This window comes from Dendrobates tinctorius, unplaced genomic scaffold (assembly GCF_039654945.1).
Source record: "Dendrobates tinctorius isolate UK_male_01 unplaced genomic scaffold, ASM3965494v1 ptg000140l, whole genome shotgun sequence".
NCBI classification, from domain to species: Eukaryota; Metazoa; Chordata; class Amphibia; order Anura; family Dendrobatidae; genus Dendrobates; species Dendrobates tinctorius.
In genome coordinates this window covers 775,001-795,372 of record NW_027361808.1, presented here as the reverse complement: position 1 = coordinate 795,372, position 20,372 = coordinate 775,001, and the positions used below count along the sequence as shown (strand labels likewise).

Genomic DNA, 20,372 nt, shown 5'->3' with positions numbered 1-20,372 from the left:
TTTGTAAAACACAACCAAGTACACAACTTGGGTAAAGAAGGTAAAATACTTTGTAAAACACAACCAAGTACACAACTTTGGTAAAGAAGGTAAAATACTTTGTAAAACACAACCAGGTTCACAACTTGGTTAAATAAGGTAAAATACTTTGCAAAACACAACCAAGTACCCAACTTGGGTAAAGAAGGTAAAATACTTTGGGTAAAACACAACCAGGTACACAACTTAGGTAAAGAAGGTAAAATACTTTGGGTAATTTTGGCTAAAGAAGGTAAATGACTTTTGGTTACAAGGTACAAGAGAATTCTTTCAAACTTTCTCATCCTGCCAGTCTACTCTTCCTTAAGGTGAAATAAAGTATTCAGCCAATTTATCCCTCATTCTTGAAACTGACACAGAACTTCTATAAGTAATGTTGTGATAATAATGCAAGGTCGTTTCTTCTGGGTGGTCATCAATGGAAATATGTTCCTTGCATAGAACAAAATTGTGCAGAAACACACAAGCTTTCACCACTTCATCCACAGTTTCAGTCTTCAGGTTGATAGCGGTCAATAGAACTTGCCATTTGGCTGTCAGAAACCCAAAAGCACACTTCATCATTCTTCGTGCTCGTGGGAGGCGGTAATTAAAAATTCTTTTCGTTTGCGGCAATCCACTACTGGAGTATGGTTTCAGCAGGTATTCCAATAGTTGGAAGGCTTCATCCCCAACACAAACAAATGGCATTGGTGGCCCAGTGGTTTCAGGCAGCGGTCTTGGGTGTGGAAATTGGAAGGTGTTTCCATAGAGATGACACCCCATTGCAGACAATTTGAAAACTTATGAATCATTGGAGCGTCCATAGGCCCCAATATCAACTGCTATAAACTTGTATTCTGCGTCAGCGATGGCCATGAGCACAATGGAGAAATATTTCTTATAGTTAAAATATTCCAATCCAGATCCAGCAGGTTTGACGATGCGGATATGTTTCCCGTCCACTGCACCCAAGCAATTGGGAAACTGACAGATTTGTTGGAATTTATCTGCAATTTCCAGCCAACTCTCCAATGTGGGATGTGGTATAAACTCGTCATGTAAAAAGTCCAACAATGCATGGCATGTGTGCTTCACAAGTGCGGAGATGTGGAAATACCAAATCTGAACTGGAAATGGAGTGACGAAAGAGATTCTCCAGTTGCAAGGAATCTGTGACCAAAAAAGGGAAAAATGAGTACATAATAAAAAGTAACATTACAGTTATAAGTCAGCTGGTTGGAGATACAATAAAAACAATTCTTCAAAACTACCAGCAACAAGATTACAGTGCTTTACAAGGTGGAGATACATTAATAATGCCTTACCGAAGAGTCACCATCAGACGCTCCGGTGGTGAAATGGAGAAGCGGCAATATGTGTCACTTCTTCTGATGAGGTGTCCAATTCGTTCCACTAAAAAATCAAAGTTCTCTATTTGCATACGAACATATGAGAAAAATTTCTCCGGGTTTCCTCGAAGCTCCATGTGTAGTGTTAAATACACCCCACTTGTCATTCTCTTGGCTGTGATGGGGTGGATCCATAAACGTCGTCAGTGCAGACACTTGAGGCACTGCTGTCTCTCTCACTCCTTCTCCAGAACAATCGCTTTCAAACGATTCGCCTCAACAGTAAAATCCACGTTAATCTTCAGATGTTTGCTATCACGGCTTCCATCTTCGTCAGATACTTTCTCTCCTCTTCAACATGCACTTGCTCCTCTCCAACCTGTCAAATAAAGCCTGTCGGAGCACTGTATAGATAGGTTTTCTGTAGCCAATCACATTTGGGAGCCTCCCATGGGCTTTGTAAAAAAACGGATTCGGCATAAAATGGATAAAAAACCAGAAGAAACAGATGGAAAACTGGATGAAACGGATCTGTTTCATCCGGTTTTCAGAAAAGACGCCGCATGACGCCGGATCCGGCGCTTCGGCGCAACGCTGGATCCAGCCTGTCAGAAAAAAACCGATGTGTTAAAGTAGCCTTTGCCGGACTGTGCCTGTCGCTGATTGGTCTTGGCCGTCCGGGCATGACCAATCAGCGACGTGGGATTTCCGTTACAAACAGAGACAGACAGACAGACAGAATTAGACGATTATATAGCAGATGAGTTTCACTTTTTGTATTGAAGAACTGAAATGATATTCTGATGATATTCTAATTTTGTGAGAAACACCTGTATATTAACATACGATACAATAAATGTACAAATGCCAACAAAAATTATTAATATTGCCCATAGTTAGGTAGATAGGGCTATAGATGGACAAACATGAGAATAATAGCTTTCCTACTCATTTTACTACTGCGAAAATGAAAAATTTGATGCTAAAGCAACATTTTTGTTAAAAAAATGTAATTTTCATTTTTCTTCCAGTTTGTATTAATTCCTGTGTAACACTGAAAGGGATAACAAACTACAGTTTTGAATACTGTGAGGGGAACAGATTTTAAAACTGTGTCTTGTTTACAGATTTTTTTTAATCTACCGTATATATGCCATTCAAAGTCACTTCTAAAAGGAAGTGCTCCCTAAAATGTAAATTTTGTAAATTAAATTCAAAACATGAAATATTGATGCTAAACTTTTAACCCTTCCAATATCCTAATAAATACAATTTCAATAACATTTTTTAACTATTTTGCATAATATATTTATCTGTTTTAATTGCAGAAAAATTCAAAGTTTGAAAATTACTAATGTTTAGATAATATTACCATCAACTGCAATGTGCCAGAGAAAATAGTCTTAGAATCAGTGGAATATGCTGAAACATTCCAGATTTATTACCACATAAAGTGACACTGGTCAGGAAGGTGGAAACAGGCTTTGGTGTAAGAGGTTTAATGTCACTGTCAGTGATTGAGTGCCATCTCCAGGATATAGTATGGACCCTGGTCCTGTGCTTGCTCCATATTCCAGCACCCAACATGTGATGTACTATTGAGTCATGTGACGGTAAAGAGATAATAATATACCATACTTCTATACATAATATAATATAAAATACAGTATATATACCGTAGTCCAAGCTAAGCTAAATAACATCAATGTGAAGAAGGTCCCATGTCCATAAATGCCGCATCCAAGATTTGTTAAAGAACTCTGCTCAGATGCTGATGGGCCTCTGTGCATAACTTTTAGAACTTCTCTAGTGACTGGTAAAGTGTGAGGTGACTGGCACAAGGCGAATATGGTGCCTATTTTCAAAAACGGCTCCAGGTGTTTTCCAGGTAATAGACCTTTAAGCTTAACATTCATGCTTCAAATGGTTTCCGGTTAAAAGTGGAACACAAGGTTCAGTGCTGGTTCCGCTTTAATTCAACATATTTGTTAAAGGGATTATCCAAGATTATACTAGTTTTTTTTGATCATTGTATAAACATAACAGGCAGTTAGTTGCTAACTGCCTGGCTGTTCTATCCGGCGCTGACTCAGAGTAGTCACTGACCGCTACTGGCAGCAATTCAGCTGATTTATGTAAACAGAGCAGCTCTTTCAGCTGCTCTGTTGATGGGTCATCTCTTCTGTAATTATACTGATTGACATCCACTTCCCACATTTATCAGTGGGGAGCCAGCTGTCACTCATCATGACATTGTCAGTCACACCCCATCAATAGAGTAGAGCGGAATAGAAGACACTGCTCCATTGACGTGACATCAGTGGAAGCTGCAGAATCACTGGCAAGAGCAATCTGTGACCACTCTTTTCGCGTTGCCTGTTAGTTCTTAGGCCCAAAGTAAAAAATGCTCATAGTCTTGGACGACCCCTTTAATGATAAAAAAAGATAGGATTAAAATTGTTGCTTCTGCTTTTGCAAATTACCCCAAGAGATGGAGTATAATTCAGTTTTTGTAAAATCTTCATAACCAGGCTGGACTGGCCCACACGAGAATTCTCCAGTGGGTCCCTGTGCAGGAGTGGGCAACCACCCTCTTATATGAGCAGGACTTGGCACAATAGACTTGAATCGCTATGTACAAAGGCAGCATCTTATTTAACAAGATGTTCATTGTTATATAAGTTTGTAATTGAGGTTAATGATAGCTGGAAAGTGTGCCCTGGAGTTGGTTACTGGTGGGCCCTTAGTCCCCCAGTCTGACACTGTACAGTCATGGCCAAAAGTTTTGAGAATGACACAAATATTATATTTTCACATGATCTGCTGCCCTCTGGTTTTTATGTGTGTTTGTCAGATGTTTTTATCACATACAGAAATATAATTGCAATCATATTATGAGTAACAAAAGGTTATATTGACAGTTAGGATGAGTTAATGCAGCAAGTCAATATTTGCAGTGTTGACCCTTCTTCTTCAGGACCTCTGCAATTCTCCCTGGCATGCTCTCAATCAACTTCTGGATCAAATCCTTACTCATAGCAGTCCATTCTTGCAAAATCAATGCTTTTATTTTGGCTGAATTTGAAGGTTTTTGTTTGTCCACCCGTCTCTTGATGATTGACCACAAGTTCTCAATGGGATTAAGATCTGGGGAGTTTCCAGGCCATGGTCCCAAAATCTCTATGTTTTGTTCCCTGAGCCATTTAGTTATCACCTTTGCTTTATGGCAAGGTGCTCCATCATGTTGAAAAAGGCATTGTTGATCGCCAAACTGCTCTTGGACGGTTGGGAGAAGTTGCTCTCGGAGGACATTCTGGTACCATTCTTTATTCATGGCTGTGTTTTTAGGCAAGACTGAGAGAGAGCCCATTCCCTTGGCTGAGAAGCAACCCCACACATGAATGGTTTCAGGATGCTTGACAGTTGGCATGAGACAAGACTGGTGGTAGCGCTCACCTGGTCTTCTCCGAATAAGCCGTTTTCCAGATGTCCCAAACAATCGAAAAGGGGATTCATCAGAGAAAATGACTTTACCCCAGTCCTCAGCAGTCCACTCCCTGTACCTCTTGCAGAATATCAGTCTGTCCATGATGTTTTTTCTGGAGAGAAGTGGCTTCTTTGCTGCCCTCCTTGAGACCAGGCCTTGCTCCAAGAGTCTCCGCCTCACAGTGCGTGCAGATGCACTCACACCTGCCTGCTGCCATTCCTGAGCAAGCTCTGTACTGCTGGTAGCCCGATCCCGCAGCTGAAACACTTTTAAGAGACGGTCCTGGCGCTTGCTGGTCTTTCTTGGGCGCCCTGGAGCCTTTTTGGCAACAAGGGAACCTCTCTCCTTGAAGTTCCTGATGATGCGATAGATTGTTGACTGAGGTGCAATCTTTCTAGCTGCGATACTCTTCCCTGTTAGGCCATTTTTGTGCAGTGCAATGATAACTGCACGTGTTTCTTTAGAGATAATCATTGTTAACAGAAGAGAAACAATGATGCCAAGCACCAGCCTCCTTTTAAAGTGTCCAGTGGTGTCATTCTTAAGGCCCTTTTACATTTAGCGATGCACCAGCGATCCGACCAGAGATCCGACCCAGTCAGGATCGCTGGTGCATCGCTAAATGATCACTAGTGAGCTTTCATACAGAAAGATCTCACAGCGATGCAGCAGCGACGCAGCGCACGATACTCACCTTTCACACACAGCGATCCTGACGTCCTCCCGCCCGCATCCACGCGTCGCTCGTCGTCACAGCAGGAAGTCTCAGCAGGAAGCGCCCGACGAGAAAAAGAGCCGGACATTCTCGCGTGATCAGCGATGGACAGTGGGGGAGCCGGTCGTTGGTAAGTATCACACATAGCGATATCGCTAGCAATATCGCTATAACGTCACAAAACCAGTGACGTTTTAGCGATATTGCTAGCGATATCGTTTAGTGTAAAACCCCCTTTACTTAATCATGACAGATTGATCTCCAGCCCTGTCCTCATCAACACCAACACCTGTGTTAATGGAGCAATCACTTAAACGATGTTAGCTGGTCCTTTTAAGGCAGGGCTGCAATGATGTTGAAATGTGTTTTGGGGGATAAAGTTCATTTTCTAGGCAAATATTGACTTTGCAAGTAATTGCTGTTAAGCTGATCACTCTTTATAACATTCTGGAGTATATGCAAATTGCCATTAGAAAAAATGAAGCAGTAGACTTTGTAAAAATTAATATTTGTGTCATTCTCAAAACTTTTGGCCATGACTGTACATAAGTTATAAGCTCACTTGGCCAAACTGAGTGTTTTGGCACTGCCTTGGCAGATCAGGTTCAATGTAGAGAAATGTAAAATTAGGGTACTAATAATATGCAGACAACATATGTTCTTTTCTAAAGGGAGAGTCACTTGTAAAGAAGGATCTAGGTGGACTTGAACATCACACACTAAATAACAGCACGCAACGTCAATCAGCTCCAGGAAATTGTCATGAATGGATTGAAAAAGGTACAAGTACATAAATGGCCATTCAAAAAATTGTCAAACTTGCTCATGCAAAACCTCCTCAAAAAACAATGGGACACTACCTCCATGTGGAGAAAAAAAAGTCAATCTCCAGTGGAGATAAGGCTTCTTTTACTATGAGAATGATTATACTGTGGAACATCCTACCTCAGGAGCTGGTCACAGCGGGAACCATCAAAGGTTTCCAGAAAGGCTTGGGTCATTTTTTCTTTTTCTTTTTAGAAGAAATAGCATAAGTATTTATGCAAATGATTAAAATTCTTGCTCTGAATATTAGTTCAGTCGGTCATCAATCCGTATCAGGAGGGAAAAATTTGCTCTTTTTGAACAGACTGGTTCATGCATTGTGGATGTAATTATACCCCTTCTTTTTTATAATTTTTCATCCCTCAGTTGACTCTAATAGGCATGTGGGTCTTTTTTGAATCTTACTCTGTAATTTCTGTACCTTTATTCTTATGATTGCCAATTATTCTGTTTTATACAGTATACTAGATCATATTGTTTCTAAACTTTCTTTTTCATAGAAAAACAAAGAACTGCCAGAAATCTGTATCTGAAAAGCCTGTAAATACATAGAAGTCAGTATACACATCCTGAATACAAACAGCATAAAAGCACAAGACACATGGATTTAATAATCAGACACAATCTATCAATATTGGAGTATGGACAATTCCTGGCACTCACTAGAAATTGTGATTTCAACTATTTATATAATCTAAACTACAGCAGGACTCATAATAAATGTATGTTATACTGACTTTACCACAGGCACACATTCTGCACCACATCTGTCACGTATGGGTTCTACACATTTAGAAATGGATACATATATTTTATAACTAATAACAAAAAATTACAACTCCAGCACACAATTGGAACATCAACCTGAAAAGATAAATGTGAAACTACTGTATATCCAGTTGTACAGTTTTAAAGAATGTCTAAGCTGTTTGATAAATCTATCCAATTATTATTGGAACGTAAGACATAATACTACCATAGGTCCTGTGGATTAAAATGAGCCCATAACAGTGTTCAAACCATATACTTAATTTCATACTGGATTAGTTCTAGGATACCATTCGTTATTATCCAGTTATTGTTATTGAACAGAATACCCAACTCTCTACAAAGCAATAAACATCATAAAAAATTTTGTCAGCCTACTTCTTTGATCCCACATTTTTTTTCTTGTCAAGTTCCTAATTCCGATGTAAATTTGCAAAATGCATGAACCAGATAGAGCACCAGCTCACTTGGCAATTAGGTGCATGGACCTGACAGCAGCACCATGCACAGCAGAGCAAAAGGAAGGACGTCCAGCACTCAGGTGCAGAAAAAAAAGTGAAGCTTTATTCTTCATATTAACATCCAGAACAATAAGAAAAAATATTCCTCTGACAAAATTATTCATTTCATGTGTTTCAAACCCAAAAAGTATTCCTGGTCTCAGCAAGTAATGAAATTCAAGAAACACAGTTTATAGTCCATCTAACCAATAGTAAGTGAACAAATAAACCATGTGAATGAAAGAGTACAATCAACGAGCAGGTGAACGTTTCACCAGTACATACCTGTTTCAATAAGTCAATTGCAAAGTGGATTAAGCAAAGACAAAAACAGTTTGCATGTTAGAATTGGAAGGGCATCAGTGCCTCATCCAAACATATAAATTTGACTGCTGTCCATCAACTTACAATCTACAAAAGTAATGTCTGTAACAGTTAGAAGAAAATGTAAATGATGAATTCCAACAATTTGAATTAAAATAACGGTTGATGTTTGGTATGGTCACATCGCTGATCCAAATGAGGAGCAGGTCATCGATGTAGAGACCATACCCGACAATATGTGACATAAGTTGAAAATGGGAACAATGCAAGAATTTGAACTCCCACCATGCCATATATACATTTGCTACTGATTGGGAAAATTTAGCCCCCATCAATACACCAGACTTCTGTAAATAAAATTGTTATTCAAATGAAAAATAGCTATTTTTTAACAAAAATAAAAAATGAATTGCAAAAATCACAAAGGATTTTACGACTGCTGTATACTCACTATAAGTATGGAAAAATGACTGTACAAATATTAATGTCAAATCATGTGGTATAGATGTATACAGCAAGCATACATCAGCCGTTAACCATATAAAATTATGTTTCCATTTAAATCAATTTAAGGCTAATAAGACATGGATTGTGTGCTTGAGATGCCCAGAAATAAATTAAATCAAGAGGGCTATACACCCATTCACACAGGTTCTCATTCAGGGATCAAATGCAAACAACTATTGGAGAGGAAGGGGGAGGAAAACCTTCTTTACGAATTTAAGGAAAGGAATGAGAGAGTAATGGTGGGCTGATCAATAATTATATATTCCATTTCTTTCTTATTAAGTATATTCAGAGCTGATCCTTACTGTACAAGTTTAGTAAGATCTTGTTTAAGTAACGGGGTCAGGGCAGTCTTTAGTTTGAGTTTTTTAATTTTCAGTAAGGTTTTGTTTACAACAGATATTATGCTGTTTATTATCAGTATGTAGAGACACCAATTTGTTCCTTGACCAACTCCTGAAATCTACCTAAACACGGTGGTCTAAAATGTATTGATTAGAAATCATGGGTTTTAGTAGTAAAGGAAGATGAACGAGTATCAACATAATTATTTTGTAATGTAGAAACAATAATCTGTTCAGGAAAAATATGGATAATATTAAGTTGACATACACTTGTTAAACCTTGAACTGTTGAACCCGGATCCCCTGAAAAAAACAATTTGTATAAAAAAATAGTATTATTATTAGGATATACCTGTATCATTATGGTATATCAAATTCGAATTCTGAAGCAGCATTATCTGAAAAGAAAATGTTTTCCTAACAGTGAGATTTCTAGAAAATGTATTAATATCTTTAAAGGTCTGGTAGAGATTGAAATTACATGAGGGCAAAAATGACAAGCTTCTGAATAGAACATTAATTTAAGCTCGGGTAAATGTTTTTGCTTATAGATTGCACACTTGAGAGTCATTCACTTGTGAGTCTTCTTGGGATAGCGATGAGCGATTTTTATGTGTTCGACAGTCTTTTAATGGACTGAATGCAACTATAATTTTCCACTTATTTTTAAATATTAATTTGCCTTACCTGAATTTCTGTGAGTTCTATTTTGTCTACTTTTCACTTGTTCTGTCCATAAAGTAGGATAGCGAGATGCAAAATCTAAAGAAGAACAAATTTATATTTTGTATAGTTACATGCATTATAACAAAACAATAGTATCAATAATTGTAAAGTCTGGGAATATTCTACAAAATTAGACAGAGCATTGTCCAAAAATGGTGATGTTTTTGTTAATCTTTTTTTTTTCTTTAAATCACAGACAATCTCTTTAAAGTAGCGCACAAACATCCAGACTCATTGTAACGTGCGCACAAAATTACTGCCCCTTTTTCAACAAAATCTAACTCCACTGTTGACTAATATGAAACCGGAGGAATACAGGAGTTTTAGTAAAAAATTATAAAGATTTTTATTAATTGAAATACAATACATAGGACAACATCCATAAGTAAAAAGAGATGTGTTCGATCAGACACCAAAAAGAAGGGAAATGTGGGTACACTGAATGCAAATCCCATCAATAAATGTACCTATTATTGTCATACATTTTTACAGGAAAAAAAAACAAATTTAATAATACCGCCATAAATAACAATCTCCCCGTTCTGTGATGAAGCCCACATAGGCTATTCCAATAGGGAATCATGTTATTAACAGGCCGGTTCCCTGTATGTACCCCAAAATCATCCAATCCATAACCACAAGGCCCATACAGAAACCGAACAAGGGAAAATTGCAATAGGTCTTACCAAGTGCTTAGAGCCACGACCCACAGGCACCCCGACAAGTGTTTCGCTCCCGTTACTGTTGTTTTCTCAAGGGGCAGTGAGAATGGCGGTATTATTAAATTTGTGGTTCTTTTCCCGTAAAAATGTATGACAATAATAGGTACATTTATTGACGGGATTTGCATTCAGTGTACCCACGTTTCCCTTCTTTTTGGTGTCTGATCGAACACATCTCTTTTTACTTATGTATGTTGTCCTATGTATTGTATTTCAATTAATAAATATCTTTATAATTTTTTACTAAAACTCCTGTATTCCTCCAGGTTCATATTAATCTCTTTAAAGTCTTTTAAATTAAACACATTTATTTACATGTCACAGTAAACACTCTATATAAAGGAAAATTATTACTATTGCTGAATTTGTTATTGTATTAAGTACACTGCTAAAAATAAAAAAAACAGTTTCAAAGTATAACCTCAAGTCAATTTATCTTTACAGACTTCAGTCTGTACAGTTAGGAATCACAAAGAGATTATGAATCAATTTAATCTCCTTTAGTGAAAATGAAAGGGACAACAAATGCACTGGAAAGGCAAGAGAAAGACAAGCCTCAAAACAGAATAGTGTTGCAGGTTGTCGCCACAGATAATTCCTGTCTCTTTACCCTTCTTGGCTGACTATTCTCAAGTTTTGCCTTTTTCTAGTGTGCTTTTCACTACAGGTAGCATGAGGCATATACTCCAGGAAGGTACACCAAGACATGTTGTCTCACAGCACAATCTCAAAAGCATGGAGTAGATACCAGGAGACTTACATGAATAGAATCACTTAGGATCATAGAATCAACCTAACACCGGGACCAGTCATCTGGAGAAACAGGTAGTAAAAACAAGAGCATTACAAAATGATCTACTGGTGTGACCAAGCTATCAGAAACAGACTCCAGGAGGGTGACATGAGGGCTCAACATTCTGTTATGTGATCTGTTCAAACAGCAAGCACTGTGCAAATTGAAAGACAAAGAGTCTGAAAGTGCCATGGTGAAAACTTTGTTGCCTGCACATCATCCAGCATGATTGTTATCGCAGTGGGTCAATGACGGTCTGGTGAGGCTTAATCCTGAAGAGTTGCACAAACCTCCATGTGCTTTCACCAATGGTACACTTAATACTTTTAAGTACTGGGATGATATCCTGAGAGTCATTGTTAGACCTTCCACTTGTGTAGTAGGCCCTGGGCTCCTCCTGATGCAAGATTATGCCAGTTCTGTGTGGTCTGAGTGTGTAAGCAATTCCAGGATGACTAAAGCATTCAAGCCATCCCCAGATCTGAATCTATTTAAGAAACTCTGATATTGCTGTTGGGAGTGCACACAGTGTCATGTCCGCCATGTCCGTTATGACTGTCATGCCCGCCATGTCTGTTATGCCGCATGATCCCTGGAGCAGTGTGCACGTGCACCGAACTATCATGCCCGCCATGTCTGGTATGCCGCATGACTCCTGGAGCAGTGTGCACGTGCACTGAATTCTCATGCCCGTTATGTCTCATGCTGCAAGATCCCTGGAAGCAGTGTGCACACGCACCTTGTGACTGTTGTGCTGCAAGATGCCTGAAGCAGTGTGCATGCGCGCCTTACCTCATGGCTGCATGCCGTTGCTGGGTAACCATCCGTCTCTGCTCTGATTCTGCAATCCTCTATCTATTCCTGGAGCCCCTGATCATGTGACCTTTCCTATGTTCCAGCACTGCCTGATTCTGCAATCCTCTCCGTATTCCTGGAGCCCCTGATCATGTGACCTTTCCTATGTTCCAGCACTGTCTGACCCAGCTAACCTCTCAGTGTTTGTGGAGCCCCTGATCATGTGACCTTCTCTATGGTCCAGCCCAGTCTCATCTAGCAGCGCTCTCTATGACCCTGGAGGATTTGAACTGGAAGTCCTTCCCTGGTCCTGACCCGGAAGTGCAGGTGCTATGGTGCTATAGCAGACCGCCCCTTCCTATGGTCGGGGCCTGAGTATTGTGTTGCTTCCCTGCATGGCTGCTTGGTCTGCTCGGTCGCTCCCTGTATTCTGTGCCCCTGCACTCTGCCCTGTCGTGCGTCTCTGCACACGCTCTGTACTTGTACTCTGCCTCTTGTCTCGTGTCCTTGCCGGTAACCGGCACCTTGCTGTGTTTTGCCTGTTATCACGTTTTGCACCTAATGTTATCCTGATTTGGTAACATAGTAACATAGTTTTGAAGGCTGAAGGAAGACCTTATGTCCATCTAGTTCAGCCTATGTTTAGTGCAGCTGTTCTGCATTGTTGATCCTGAGGAAGGCAAAAAACCCACAGAGTAGAAGCCAGTTTTCTCCATAGGGAAAAAAATTCCTTCCCCTAAGCTGGGTCAACCATCTACCTATAATGTTATGTTATTCGTAACCTTCTATACTGTTACTTACAAGAAAAGAATCCATTCGCTTCTTAAATTCATTCAGTGAGTTGGCCATCACCACTTCCTCAGGAAGAGAATTCCAGAGCCTCACTGCTCTTACCATGAACAACCCTCTTCTATGCTGGTGCAGAAATTGTCTTTCCTCCAAACGAAGAGAATGCCCCCTTGTTCTTGTCACAGTCCTTGGTACAAACAGTTCATTGGAGAGATCTCTATATTGCCCTCTGATATACTTGTACATATATTAGGTCTCCCCTAAGTCTTCTCTTTTCTAGAGTAAATAGACCTAATTTTGATAACCTTCCTGGGTATTGTAGTGAACCAACTCCATTTATCATTTTAGTAGCCTGCCTTTGAACCCTTTCAAGTTCAGGAATGTCTTTCTTGAGCACCGGCGTCCAAAATTGCACACAATACTCCAAGTGTAGTCTGATGAGTGATTTCTACAGAGGGAGAATTATGTTTTCATCTCGTGTCCCCAGACCTCTTCTAATGCATCCCATGACCCTATTTGCTTTGGTGGCAGCTGCCTGACACTGGGCGCTCCAATTTAGCTTCTTATTGACTAAGATGCCTAAGTCTTTTACCATGTCTGATTTCCCCAGCAGTTTCCCATTTAGTAAGTAATTGTAGCATCTGTTTCTCCTTCCCATGTGCATAACCTTACACTTATCTGTGTTAAACCTCATTTGCCATTTTTCAGCCCAATTCTCCAATTTACTCAAATCTGTCTGTAGTTGCAAACTGTCCTCCTTTGTGTTAACTACCTTACATAGTTTTGTATCATCTGCAAATACTGATATTTTACTGTGTAAGCCATCCACTAGATCATTAATAAATATATTAAATAGTAGGGGGCCCAATACAGAACCCTGTGGTACCCCACTAGTAACCCTGGCCCAATCTGAGTATGCACCACTAATAACCACTCTTTGTTTTCTATCACTAAGCCAGCTACCTACCCATCTACACACATTTCCCCTAGCCCAAGCTTTCTCATCTTACTTACCAATCTTTTATGTGGGACAGTGTCAAATGCTTTTGAGAAGTCGAGATAAATGACATCCAATGATTCTCCTTGGTCCAGTTGAGAGCTTACATCCTCATAGAAGCTGATCAGGTTAGTTTGACAGGAGCGATCCTTCATAAATCCATGTTGAAATGGAGTTAAACATTTATTAACATTGAGATATTCCATAATGGTGTCCCTTAGAAACCCTTCAAAAATTTTACCCACAACAGATGTTAAGCTTACCGGCCTATAGTTTCTAGGTTCCCTTTTACACCCCTTTTTGAATATTGGTACCACATTTGCTTGCCGACAATCAAAAGGAACAGACCCTGCCTTAATGAAGATACCTTGAATTCATGTATTGTCTTGTATTGTTTCCTGCACATCCTTTGTCATCAGACACTCGTACCTAGTGTCTACCTAAGAGTGCCGTCTGGTGCCAGCAGTCGTGGTGGCTCACCCCCTTGGCCTTGCCCCTGACACTCCCTGTATAGGGGGTGGTTCCTCACAAGGTCAGCTCGCCCTAGGTGGGTGGGTGGGTGCCACGGCCCAGAGGGTCCACTCTAAAGAAAAAATCGACTCAGCATAAGCTGATTCCGTCAAAGAATACTCAGGCCATGGACTCCGCTGGTATCTTGGCCACTGTTCTGATGAAGATTCAGACCCGGCCTATGTCCTCCGAACTCACTTTGAAAATGCCGGTACCCTCGGCCACTGTTCTGATGAAGGATCAGACCCTGCCCATGTCCTCCGAACTCGCTTGGAAAAATTGTGGCAGCCAGAGAAAGAAGACTTCCTTGTCTACTCACAGTCCTTCCCACTGGATTCCCGTGTCTTTGTCTGTGGCTCCTGTATCTGGACCAGTGCAGGTGTCCGTTTCAAGATGATAGATCAACATGTTAGGAGTGGCTTGTACTAAAACTCTGGATTCAGCCGAAGAATTTTTTTTTTCCTTTCTCTTCCAGCCCCGGTAAGATGGGGCTTAAGGAGGGGGGTACTGTCATGCCTGCCATGTCTTTTATGCCGAATGATCCCTGGAGCAGTGTGCATGTGCACCGAACTATCATGCCCGCCATGTCTGGTATGCCGCATGACTCCTGGAGCAGTGTGCACGTGCACTGAATTCTCATGCCCGTTATGTCTCATGCTGCAAGATCCCTGGAAGCAGTGTGCACACGCACCTCGTCACTGTTGTGCTGCAAGATGCCTGGAGCAGTGTGCACGCGCGCCTTACCTCAAGGCTGCATGCCGTTGCTGGGTAACCATCCGTCTCTGCTCTGATTCTGCAATCCTCTCTCTATTCCTGGAGCCCCTGATCATGTGACCTTTCCTATGTTCCAGCACTGTCTGATTCTGCAATCCTCTCTGTATTCCTGGAGCCCCTGATCATGTGACCTTCTCTATGGTCCAGCCCAGTCTGATGTAGAAATGCTCTCTATGACCCTGGAGGATTTAAACCGGAAGTCCTTCCCTGGTCCTGACCCGGAAGTGCAGGTGCTATGGTGCTATATTCTGTGCCCCTGCACTCTGCCCTGTCGTGCGTCTCTGCACACGCTCTGTGCTTGTACTCTGCCTCTTTTCTTGTGTCCTTACCGGTAACCGGGCTTGCCTTCTAGCACATACTATTCCATGGACCTTGGCGTGCCACGCACGCACCTTGCTGTGTTTTGCCTGCTATCACGTTTTGCACCTAATGTTATCCTGAATTTGCCTTAATGAAGATACCTTGAATTCACGTATTGTCTTGTCTTGTTTCCTGCACATCCTTTGTCGTCAGACACTCGTACCTAGTGTCTACCTGAGCCGGCCGTCTGGTGCCAGCAGTCGTGGTGGCTCACCCCCTTGGTCTTGCCCCTGACACTCACTGTATATGGGGTGGTTCCTCACAAGGTCAGCTCGCCCTAGGTGGGTGGGTGCCACGACCCAGAGGGTCCACTCTAAAGAAAAGATTGACTCAGCATAAGCTGACCTTGTCACACACAGATAAGGGTGGGCCATGCACACTAATGAGTTACATTATGAGTTTTGATCAATTTCAAACAAATTGGATCCATTTGAGACTTTAATTTTTTTAATTTTATTTTTAGGGTTATTTGGAATCCAGCCCCTCTTTAGTTGATGACATTGGCTTCCATTAATTATTGATGCATCAGTTTCATTGCAACAATTTACACAATTAATGCCAGTAAAGATTTTCAATTTGAATCTTTCGTTCACTGAGATCTGATGTATGATTTAAGTGTTCCCTCAATTTTTTAAGCAGTGAATCATAATGAAAAATATATAAAATATTAATGTAGAATTTTTCATAATACTGTGATGTGCAAAATCCAATCCAGATACATGGAAAATTACAGATCTAATTTTTTAAATGAAAGATAAAGGACAATTTCCCCAGAAACCAAATAACCTACTGTGACGTTTGTGAACATGCTTCTAGAGTGAGACACCAAGAGAGTGAAATATTAGTCTTTTTATTTTTACTCAAACTGGAAATCAAAATGATCCATTCAGTCCATTAACTGCTTCCCAACACTACATTGGCTTTTGATGCCCCAATGGAACGTGTCACTTTACATTAGGGACTGAAAAGTCAAGTTTGGGTCCCTTGGGGATTGTGATTTCTGGGCACCAGCTCTGTCATACTGTTCATTTCCTGCTGCATACAGCGACACAGCATCAGAGAGTGATCACTGGCTCGCAGGAGAGGACTAGCTAACTCTTTATATTACATGGTGAATAGTGACTGTGACATTTAACCCCTTAACGACATTCACTCTACATGTACAGTGCAAGTCGGTAGAGAATGAATGGAGTGGGCTCACTTGTGGCCTGGCTTCATAGGATATTTACTAAATGCAACAATACTGTGTTAGTCCTCTATATATTAGAAGCGATCAGACGATCACAGGTTTCAGTCCCCTAATTTAATTAATAAATGCAGTAAAAAGCAGAAAAAAAGAACATTTAAAAAAATGAATAAAATAAAAATTAGTTCAAATCACCCACCTTATCCTGATTAAATATAAAGATAACTAATTTTTAAAAGTAAACATATGTGGTATTGCTGCATCAACATATCATAATATAAAAATAATTAACCAGACGATAAACGATAAATACCAAAAATGCGTGTTTTTGGGTCATCATAATACCACAAAAAATGTTGCAACAATCAATCAAAATGTCATATCTATCTCAAAATCATATGAATAAAACTGTTGTGTTGACTTGCAAAAAACTAAGCTCTCAAACAGCTAAATCAACCAAAAAATGAAACAGTTATAGGCTCGGAAAATGGCTGCACAATCAAGAAGAAGTTTTTTATTTTCAAAATTCAGGTTTTTTTTCCATCACTAAAACTGGACAAATTTGGTATAGCCGTATTTGTACTGATGAGGAAAATCACATTGGCAGATCATCTTTACAAGAAAATGTACGCCCTAATAACAATTACTAGAATACAATGTCAAAATTACATTTTTTTTTTCAATTTTACACATTTCAATTTTTTTCCTGTTTCCAGTAGACTATGCGGTAAAATGAATGGTGTCATTCAAAAGTACAATTGGAAGTATTGAAGGAGAAAAGGAAAATGAAAAAATAGAAATTGGCCACGGCGGGAAAAAGTTAAGGAGTTTGACCAAGAGAAGAGCTCCCTTCATTATCCGTTTAACTACCCTCTCTGCCCCTTTTCCTCGTAATGAATCCTGGAGTGCCAATGCATTGCTATGATAAATGAAAGCCTAATAAAAATGCTAAGTTAAAAATGCAAAAATCAAAGCATGCTTTATTATGAATGAACACAGACAAAAAATCAAATAAATATTTTTCCCCTGCCTGTTACAACCCAATCTATACAGATATCACAAGTTTTGTTTTAATGAACAATTAACAACCATGCAATTATTGCTGTTTTTGTACATTAAGCCCCCCCCCCCAAAAAAAAATAAAATGGAAAAATTACCAAATGGAGCAAATGAAAAGTATGTCTCCTCCCTCAACATTGGACTGTAATACTTTCATTGCTCTGCAGCCATTTGTGGGTTATTTTATTATTATTATTATTATTTATATAATTACGAATGTGTCTGCTGTCACTTAAAGACAAAGTGTCATCCTTTGTATTCAGGCCTGCAAAAAGCACATCCTGTACTTTCAAGAAAATATCATATTATGGGTTTATATGGTATTATTTGTTTTTCCAATTCCTTTTTTCCTTTTTATTCCCCCTGCATGTTTCGCTATCATCTCCCTGTAAATAAACCTGGTAAATTGCGCCAACCATCTCTTGTGAGTGTGCATGCAGCATGGACAGGGGACTCCCAAGTTGACTCCTGGCAGCTGAGGAGGACTCCCCTGCATTCCCCTAGAGCTCCTAGCAACTTTCGGGTGGATACACTGTGCCATATTGAGGTGAGAACTATCGGATGCACTGCTCACAGAGTGAAGGGGTGTTACATATTGATGACCTATCTGTATACTATTAATAGGTCATCAATATATTCTGACTAGACAAACCTTTTAAAATGTTAACTATGCCATTTAGTGACAGCTATAAAATGTTTCTTTTTGTTGACTCTTTCCTTATGACTAAAATGTGAAAAAAGTTATATGAACCCCAAAATAATCTATAAACCTTCAAACTGCAAAAGAAGCCCTAACATAGATTTGTAAACTGGAAAAAAACTAGTATGGCTCTCCAACAATGGTGGTGATACAAAAGAAAATGATCATTACACGAACAAGTATTTACTATGCAAAAGTTAAAAGAAAAATAAAAAAATATAAAAAATATCATTATAGTATCACCATTACTCAGTTTAAGGGTAAGGCATTACTTTTGTGGCATGGCAAATGTTACAAAATTTGGATCATAAAACTAAATCACAAAAGTGTTTTTGTTTTATTTCCTCATATAGGGTTAATAAAACGTAATGAATAAGTGGATGTATCCAAAAATGGTGACAAATTTCAGACGCTGATTGTCACATCCAAGCATAAGCATAGTGTGAACAGGTGCTTAACCTAGAGTCACCAACTCATATACATTCAAATAAAAAAGGAAGCACACTGTAGCGCCATAACATGCAAACATGAAAGAATGAAAAATGAATTGCATTACTGCTTTAGAAATATGAAAAATTGAGAAAGTTTAGCGCATAAAATGGCAAAGTTATGTGAACCTGGAAGCCACGATAAGGCATTTCTCGTTTTACCTGGAAAGCGAGAAATGCCTTACCGTGGCTTCCAGGTACACAAAACTTGGCCATTTTATGCGCTAAACTTTCTCAATTTTTCATATTTCTAATGCAGTATCCAAAAATGGTGTTAATGTAAAATGCAACTTTGCTACAAAAATGAGTCCTGAAATGGTTACATCAATTAAAAAATAAAAAAGTCACGGCAAAATGATGAAAAAGGTCTATGACAGCATGATCCTTAACAGGTTAAAAAGAAAATGTGAAAAGAAGGTTCTTTTTGAGTTAGCAGTTCTACTTGAGAAAAGTCAACCATTTGTATGCAAAGAACACGGTGGGCACCACATTAAATAAGCGTTTAAATATGCGTAATAATGATGACCAGGTGCTTCTATGAGCCAGAAGACTGAATGTATCAAGGAAAAGGAACAGAAGCGCAAAAACCAGTGCACACACAGCCCAAATGCACAATACAAAAAAGCTTTTATTGAACATATATGCTCAACAGACAGAAAGACATACACGATAAAAACAAAGTTGAAATCACAACATGCATAGGCAGATCAGACCTGACATGATGAGTAGATATTAAACATCACAGGTGGGTATAAATAAAGATAAATGAGATAACGCTGAGCGGACACTATGCACAACTATATAGGCATTTTTTTATTTTTATTATTTAGACCATATCAAATTGGTACATGGTTCACAACATATATTAATGTCCTAGAAATAGTCCTCACAATTGGGTGGGCTGGTGTTATTAAATCTAATCTATGGTCTATTGCCCAGTATCATTATCTAAAAGATAGGACTAATGAGTCATGGCTACTATACAGTTAAATAAAATGCATAATATCTTATGACATGCCTCCTAGTTAAGTGCACGTATCCACTCTGTAGTAGGCCATATAAATCACATGCAATTCCCACTATATGAGCCCATAGAATCAGTACTACATGAACACATAGGAACCTGAGGGTATGATATACTGATGGGGCTCATGTGATAGCATGTATGGTGCACTTTTTTTTTTCCCTATGTGTTCATGTAGTTATTAAATGTATTGTGCATTTGGGCTGTGTGTGTACTGGTTTTTGCGCTTTTTTCCCTTTTCCTTGAACCATTTGTATGAACAGTATACGATCTGGCATAAACAGGCTCAAAAAATAATTAGTGATACAACAATAAAGTAAGATTTTACCTTCTTCATCCCCTTGAGGTTGTGTTTCTAATGATGGAACAGAAACATCATCTACAATAAAAAGACATATTGTGAAGTCAACTTACAATTTTTTACATTTTTTTTCATCAAATTGATGGTAAATTTTGAACTATTATTTAACAGCTTTCAGCTTGATCTCGAGCCATAGTGACTTGATAGATGAACATCGATCTTGTGTATGCCTAGATAAGTCCATCAGGGTCTTTGCCATTATCTTGATTGTATCAAGCCTTAACACAGGCCATTTATATCAGACCAAT

General features: G+C 39.3%; 1 protein-coding gene across 1 annotated transcript in view; it reads right to left on the bottom strand.

The window, feature by feature from the left end:
* The window catches only part of SMOC2 (SPARC related modular calcium binding 2), a 792,053-nt gene that overhangs the window by 412,422 nt on the left and 359,259 nt on the right, over window positions 1-20,372 (bottom strand). Inside the window, exons 6-7 of the mRNA XM_073545093.1 lie at window positions 20,092-20,142; window positions 9,528-9,602 (exon numbers count right to left, since the gene is read on the bottom strand). Of these exons, the coding sequence (XP_073401194.1) occupies window positions 9,528-9,602; window positions 20,092-20,142 (126 nt within the window). The remainder of the gene's footprint in view (window positions 1-9,527; window positions 9,603-20,091; window positions 20,143-20,372) is intronic.